This window comes from Trachymyrmex cornetzi, unplaced genomic scaffold (assembly GCF_001594075.2).
Source record: "Trachymyrmex cornetzi isolate Tcor2-1 unplaced genomic scaffold, Tcor1.1 scaffold21, whole genome shotgun sequence".
Taxonomy (NCBI): Eukaryota; Metazoa; Arthropoda; class Insecta; order Hymenoptera; family Formicidae; genus Trachymyrmex; species Trachymyrmex cornetzi.
The window spans coordinates 1,501,499-1,510,248 of record NW_017296741.1 but is presented as its reverse complement, the minus strand read 5'-3'; the positions used below and the strand labels follow the sequence as shown (position 1 = coordinate 1,510,248).

Here is an 8,750-nt window from a genome sequence, read left to right as displayed (position 1 = left end):
CGGATATATATTTGCATAAATCGGAACGGCTTGCGAAAACAAGTTAAATATAGAAGCGCATCGCTAGTTTTTAGCTTTTGCAGAGTCGAATGTCGAATGCATTTTACATTTTTCAAAGGGATGATGCCGTGTAACTTCACCACTGTAACTTGATTGGTCGCAGCGTCGATTTCAAAGTTGATAATTGACTCGCTCGCGAAAAAAACACGACTGACCAACCTAGTATTTATTCGTATTTGGCATTTTTAAATGTTTTCGATACCAGCAAATAAATCGGATAATAGTATTAAGCAAGTGTATTACAAGAAATAAGTAAAAATTTCGAAAAAGAGGATAACGCAAAAATAAAATTTATTATTCTCTTATTTTTACTTTAAATTTATTTATTTTTACTTTATATTTATTTATTTTTATATTTAAACTTTTTAAAAATTTTTTTTTCACACACAAACATATTGAAGATTATTTTTAACTTTTCATTTTAACTCTTCATTTTGCTTTAAATTTTATCATGATTTGCGGTAATATTTATCGCAAATCGCCCATACAAAAATCGTGATTATAACGAGGCATGAGTCTGTGGTCATTTTATAATGATGATACTCTCACTTCCGTATAGCGTAGAATTAATTTCACGTGGCAATAATGCTTAATTTGACGCGGATAGGACGTGCATTAAGCGATGCACGATCCATGCACTTAATGTACATCGATGGGGATCGAGCGTTTAGACCGACGTGATGCCGACGTCCCGACGTCGAGGGTCAAGGGACGTATCGATGGCACGCGATTAAGCCCTCGAAGTCGCGAAGGTGTCTTGAGAGACATTCGTCCCTAATTAATCTTCCTCGCTCAATGTACAGCATCGGGCATCCCGATCAAATGCCAAATTAAATAGGACATAACATGGTTTGTGAAGATATCTACATAACAAGTAGAATAAATAAGTAGAATTAAAGAAGAATTAACTGATACAGTGCAAGTAAACAGTACTTATTTATGAAAGGATTCTGTCGTGCCTCGATGATAAGTTTAAAAGAAAAGCAAAAGTTAGCACATTATTACGAGCGTCGCATTTGTCAAAATATTGAATAATACATCAAGTTTACCGTTGTCTTGTTTACGTATTTTGTTCGCTATTTGTATCCATGTAATAAAGGCATCATACGTCGTTGTGTCTACTCTTAAAAAGGGCACGTGAAGTCGAATTGAATTTCAGAGCTGCCCCTTTCCCGCGATGCTGATTGATGCTCTCGCTATATGATGTGCTTATTTCGTACCGTGAGAAACTGTCAGCACAGAGAGATTGCAAATTTTAATAATTCGAGCGTTGAAGGTAATGTAATATTTAATAACGTTGTGTAATTTTACTGTTATTTATTAAAAAAAAAAATAATCCCAACGTTTGTCTCAAACTTATTTAACTTTTCTCTATACATATATTATTTTATTTCTTTATTTTTAACTTTTTCATTTCCTTGATTTTGTTCATTTTTTTATTCTTAAACTTTTTAATTTTATATTTTTTCTAATTTTAATTTTCTTTCTTATATCTTTTGCTTCTCAGTTTCATTCCTTCATTTTAACTTTTTTGTGTTATTTACTTTTCTTTCTCACAATGAAGTATAATAACTATTCTGTTGCATAATCAAATGTACAAATAAATAATTGATCTGATCTAATGACGCATCTATAATGGTAAGTTACATTTTATGAGCTTTGAACATATACTGATTGTTACGTGCGCGAGCGTCTCTTTTATTTGTATTCTATTCACAATAGATTTATAGTATAGCTGTGCAAGCTAAGAAATAGAATTACTTGCGCAGTGAAAAATCAATGTGAGACTAAACTTATATAAATCCCAAATCAAAAGAAAAATATAATATTTATTATATATCATACACTGTTAGATATCAAAGGAGAAATAAATACTCCATCCCTTGAATTAAATAAAATTTTTAACTTCTCTCTATATGTATCGAAATGCAAATTAATCCATTTCTATGGTAAGTTTCAAAGTAAACAACACCCATATTAATGTACACTCTTAATATAGAAGAATAATAAACTAAAAATTGAATTAAATTTGATATTTTTTTATGATATTTTCTTGAATTGAATTATTTAACTTTATTTTTTATAAATTAAATTAATAACATATATTAAGAATTGTGATGATTTATGGTGATGATGAAATAATTAAAAATAACTCAAATTATTTATTTACACTGTTAAATTCATAATTTGACATCATGAATTTAATAGTGTAAGTAAATAACTCGCAGTAGATAATTTTGACAATTGTTTTTTATGTATATTCCAAAGATATAATCTTTTTTTTTAATATCAGTGAAACCTGAACAATGAAAACAAATGATGTAGAGTATACATTGTTGTGTTGTCTGTACATAAATAAACTCGATATCAATTTCAAAATCATTACGTTTTTATTATAAAGAATGATTTAACAAACTTTATAATCTCAAAAAGCAAATTTTTATTTGCAATAGTTCAATATTTTCCACGAAAAATGTATCTCATAAAAAAATAATATTTTCAATTAATACTTTTATAAAAATAGCATATTTATTTATTTTTCATTAATAGAATTCCTGTCTGGAGAAGAATATCAGAAGTTAGTTCCTAGACATTTTAAAGATTTAAGAACCGCCATTTCGCAATTTTTACTGCAATTGGAAATCGAATAATTATGAATATTGCAAACTATGGATATTATTTATATAGGTATATCTTTTGAAAGCTTAGAATGATTATTTAACAGTTTTCATCCAAAATTCAATACATGAAGCTAATCGATCCATTCTAATACATCTGTACATGTATGCAATATGCATAAATAAATACGATAAAAATATTTTTTATTTATATTAAAACTGGTTCTTGTTAAAATTTTTGTGAATTTTTAATATATCCGAATATTAAATTAACTTCATTAATGCGACTGTGTTATTTGAATATTTTGTATTACTGATATTCAACATTTCTTAGTGTCAGAATAACACAATTTATGACTAAGTGGACAAATTGTCTAAAAATAATATATGTTAAAACATAAATTCTAAGATAAATGAATGATAATTTACATATTATAAATGTTACAATAATTTTACTGGAGAAATATGCTTCCACAATTTAATTACAAATTATGGCAGTGTTACATTTTTTGTGCTCATTTTTTTACATAATATTTATGTTACTTCCCAACACATTCATCTTATGTGAAATTAACACAAATTTGGGTAGACTGTTTAGGACACGTGAAATGTGTTAAATTTAACGTAAAGTTTTCCTTAAGTGTATGTACTTTCATTATCAAAGTTACATACAGTACATACATAACGTGACATATCACAAAAAGAAATCGTTGGAAATTTAGTGATGGAACAATAAATTATATGCGCTTCTCGCTTGTAATCAGTTTAACAGGACCATTGTAAGGCATAAATAACCGTGTCTGCATCTTATCGCCGAAATCGATCATAGGGCTGCAGTTGTACGTGCAATTATTGCTCGGCACAAAACCGCGCAGGTATAACGGCGTTCTTGTTCTTCGCGCAGTTCGCATCTACCGGGTGACAACTAATTCCCAGCGAACCCAGTTAAGCCTTTCTCGCTGGTTCCCGCGCGTAATTAGAAGGGACAAACTCCGAGGTACGCGAGTCTTCCGCTAATTTGCATTGGTTTAACAGCCAGTTTCAGACTACTTGGCGTCGCGTTACATGGCTATCCTCTAATTTGGGAGGACGACAAACGAGAATCGCAACACCTTAACCCGCCCTCTTTTTCCATAGATCATACCTTGCGAAATGCGACTTAAATCGTTTTCACTTCTCATAATCCTCCCATATCTCATCTTAAAAATATATGTATATATAATAAAAGATTTTAGTAGGCAAATAGAACAGCTGCCGAAAAAAAAGGCAATTGCGTTCAATACTCATTTAGAATGCTCCTACATTTATGCTTTAGGCATTATTTAAATTAGATTCTATCACGAAATATAAGATGAAAAAGATAGTATGAACACAACTTCAAGTTACTTAAGTAATTTCATAACGAGTGACTTCTAGTTTTAGTCATTAAATACATGTATTATCAACATATATCATGTATGTGTACACTAATATTGTCACGACGTATCATCTATTATTGTTTGTTAATAAAGACAATTACATTGTACCCCGTATTCTATCATAATTATATACGATTAATAATGCCGACTATTACTTATTAATAGCGGCGATATTATACATTTCGGTAGTAGCTGCTCTAGTATCGTTATCATTAATGGTGCTACTTGATACGGTATTATAATTTGCATATTGTAATATCGTATCACAAATTTGTCCCTACCTTCAAGTACATTAAGCTACTAATTATTGAAAAACATTTCTCACGTGCATTATTAGTGTAAATGTATATTATATTATTATGCGGAACGAAATTATATATTGTAAGCAAATAAATTGACATAAAGAGGGTTCATTGTATTAATTATTAAAACTTTCAGTTGTAATCTCGTAATTAGGAAACCAATATAATTTTCTATCTAATGTTTGAATTATACGTAGCATTAATCAAAACACTGCCAATAATCGGGGAGACATAAGCTTCGGTATACTTCTCGTTTTCCATTGCTATCTCCGGATTTAGGACTGACATCTTCCCCTTCTTCCTTATTGACCGCCTTTCCTACCATACAAACTTCATACTATGCTCCTGCAAACTTTATGTTGCAATAACGGAACGCCACTGGCAAAGTCAAAAATAAAATTGACAATTTACGGCGGTTGTACGATAAAACGAACATACATACAAGATGAGCTGTGTTTCTTAGAAAAATTGCCGATTTTTAAGAAAAGTAGGTATATTTAGATAATATTCTGATAAGATAGAAAATAATAAGGTAATAAAAGATTAAAATTAAAAATACATTAAAAATAAAACATAATATTTAATATAATTAATAGATATAATCTTAATATATCTTGAAGATTATAATTGTACATAATAAATACTTTGTTTCAATAGAACATTCGTTCTTGCCTATTGTAGAAATATAAGAGAATAAATAAATGCCGGTACATTCCACCGCAATGAAATTAACCTCATTTGTGCGCAATGAGTCGCAAATTGTTATTCTCAGTCGATAATCCATAATTATTCATTACGCTCATATAACCATAAATAGTAATTATTAATTTAGCCCAGCGGCAGCTTTTTGTGCACATTCGATCGAATGACACTTTGCATTTGTTCAAATTACGAGCCAATCTACGGTGGCACGCCTTTGGTAATAATAATTACTTGTAATAAACGATATATTATGCAAGAACAGAAGATATACCTTATAAGATGTTAATAATTGTTTCTCATAATATTTTTTGTGCATGATGTAGATATAACATTTTTCAATAATATTAAATAATTAATAAAGATTTATAATAGATTTTAATAAGATACAATGAAATATATAATTTAATATACGAAATTACGGATTATATTATATTGGTTATTATATAGAGACAATAAAACTTAAAAATATAATAATGTACGTGTCTTGATTATAATTAGCTTTGCATAAATTTAATAAAACATTTTAATAAAATAAATTTAATTTTATACATTGTATCAGTTAAAAATAAAATGTTATTATAAAGTTAAAATCTCTCTTTCAACATTATAAAAATTATAAATATATATCTTTTGTATACTTTTCGTTAATGCATTTATTTTGTAAAAATTGCGCTGAATATGACACGTGAAATGTTACAAATTCAAAAAATGTTGGAAATATTATTATTTTAATTATTTTAAAAAATAAAAATCGTGCATTCAAAGGAACGCACTTAATGGTTATAATGTTTTAGATATCCATGAAATGCTACGAGCTCACGGTTTGAAAGTTCGTAGAGTTGAAAACTGATAATAGTTTGATCGTAAAAAAGTCACAGATCAGGCAACAGCGAATCGCGCGAATCTTGATTCTAATAATTCATTGTGTGTGTCGTCTGATGGTGAATCTCCAGGGACAGGCTTCTCTAATTAACCCAATATCCACCAGGTATGGGCATTATAGCTGCTCTGTAGCCACGTGTTAATCCAATTGTCCCATGCGTGCGGTGCGTCACTCGCGAATCCTCGTGATAGATTCGAGATTTCGAATTATGAATTCTCTTCTCATCCGCGCGTCAATCCGCTTCTATTATTACAGTCCTGTGCTTCGTATTCTGAATATTTCTCTTGAAAACTACAATAAACTGGCACGGCTTTCTTTTCCCTTTTCTTTCTCGACATAGTGCAGCTAAATGAGCAATAATAAAAGAACGACTCTGCAAAATGCGTCACTGAGTGTCCCGCCGCGTCTCTCGATGCGAAATGATGCACGTGCATCAACGACCATTGCGTTTATCTCGCTTGGTCTCTCCCCGTTGAGGGTTAAAAAAGGCAAATAGAACTTAAAGAGAAAGAGAGAAATGCAACTTCGCTAACGTCAACATACGGTATCGCATCGCGTCTTCGCTTTCGTTTTAATTGTGACTATTCAGAGGCGTTTCCGTGACCGGCATGGAGAACACACGGCGCGACGCGTCGCGTCGCGTCGCGCCGAGCTGAGCGGAGCGGAGCGCGCTGGCCGTGTCGCATCGTGTCGGTGGACGCTGCAATAAAAGTCTCGCCCCGTTCCGCGTCTGAAGCACGCGCGATTAAAAAGGGCAAAATATGAATGCACCACGGGACGCATTCCGCCGAGCGCGGCGAACTCTTCTTTTTTTTTTTTTTTAGCGACCACCGTGCTGCAGTCCGAGGTCCATAGCGCCGTGTTTGTTTCTCTTCCCTTATTTTGTTCGAATGCGTTTACATTCGCGCGGTAGCGGGCTTTGGACATGCAATTCGCGCGAAACGCGTACGTCCGGACGCTGCTTATTGTCGGCTCGCATGAATTAGCCGAGCACGTGTTGAGGAGATCAAAGACAAAGAAGCGTAAACGTGTTTCGCCTATATGGCTACTAATGAGAAAAATCTAAAGCTTTTTGTTAAAATTGGAAAGAAAGTAGGAAAAACATTGCGAATTGGAATGCGGAAGAAATGTATGAGTTTTGAAAAGCTCTAAATAGCTCGGTTTCTCATTTTTAAATTCTTAAATTATCAATTCTCATTTTTGAATCATTTTGCTTGTAAATTTAATAAGTAATATCATTACTCTGGTTCTGCCTATGAATACGTTTCAAAATCGAAAAAGATTTCGGAGCACAGTTTATAGTTAAATATGTATATAAATTCACACGGAAATATTTAAGCACTAAGATCCGCTTTGAGAGTAACACAGAAATTTCTCTTATTTAATTAGATTTATTCTCATTTTTTAAATTAACTTATAATTTAAATTTAACCTCTCTACTTGATAACGTAAAAATTGTGTTTTTCTAGCTATGATTAATTATTTAACTAGATGGTTTTGTAGTAGTAATTTTAGAAATTACTTACCACAAAAGCATTTGTGATTAACTACAGCTAGAAAAATATACTTTTTACATTATTATCAAATTAAGTCTAATCATAAGTTAACCAGAAACTGAAAAACCAAGCCTTAGACAGGGATTTTATACTTATACTATTTATTATTTATGCTATTTATTAAATTACTGCTTTAAATTGCAGTTTATCTTTACAACAGCAATGCATGGCATCGCATTAAAGTAAATTAATATTATGATACTTGCTTATTGGAGTAAAGTTTGCGAGACATTCACCTGTCATAGTAGTAGTCCCTGAAACACATAATAAAAACAATTTATATTAGACAAATAATCGACAACAAACATATTATTATTTAATATTATGTAATTTTTTCATTCAGAATGACTTCATATTATTATATATTAATTGTTTATTTAAAGCAATAAACACCACAGGATGAAATATTTAACTTTGTGATTTTGTATAAACGCACAAGTGACAATTAAATTGATATAATATTGTTTACTAATGATCACGCAATATAAAAGATGAAATGCAAGCGTGAAAAACATTTACAAATTCGCGTCGACCGAAATATTCGAATGTTATTTCGCGATCTATATATTGCGGTGATTGGGTACGAATGGCGAATCGATTGACGATTACCAGAGCGTGTAATTTGAACTACAGGGTCCTCCAAAAGAGAACTAAATAACATTTACCATTAACTTGTATGATATAAATTTCAATTTCGTAATTCAACGTATTTCATTAAGTATATCTATTAAATTGTGTGACATAAAAAAGTGAATAAGAAAATAATACGGATATTTTTTTACATTTCATTGAAATGAAATGAGAATTTAAAGGAAGAAATAAATTTGCTTTGTATAACAATAATTTTTTTAATTGTCCGAGATCCTCTTATACATATATATAACAATTTTATTTGCAAAACGCAAATTCCTCGTAGAAAAATTGTGATTAAAATTCCAGTAAAAATAAAAAACACCTATTAGTCTTTTGATAACAGAAAATGTATTTTTTATACAGAAAATGTACTGTTTTATAAAAAAAAAACTGGTGTACAATCTTCAACATTTTTGCAATAATCGATTTTATACACGCCACAGGCGTCATAAATTACATTTCTACGATCGCATGAATATATCCACGTGACTTTTCGAGGTTTTCCGACGGAGGTTCCGAAGATTTTCAGACACGATGCCAGCAGAGAGCTGGCAAAACGAATCTCCTGGTAATCGAAT

General features: G+C 31.0%; 1 protein-coding gene across 1 annotated transcript in view; it reads right to left on the bottom strand.

The window, feature by feature from the left end:
- The window catches only part of LOC108759859 (uncharacterized), a 171,815-nt gene that overhangs the window by 17,468 nt on the left and 145,597 nt on the right, over positions 1-8,750 (bottom strand). Inside the window, exon 7 of the mRNA XM_018505520.1 lies at positions 7,776-7,793. Coding sequence (XP_018361022.1) covers positions 7,776-7,793 — 18 coding nt within the window. The remainder of the gene's footprint in view (positions 1-7,775; positions 7,794-8,750) is intronic.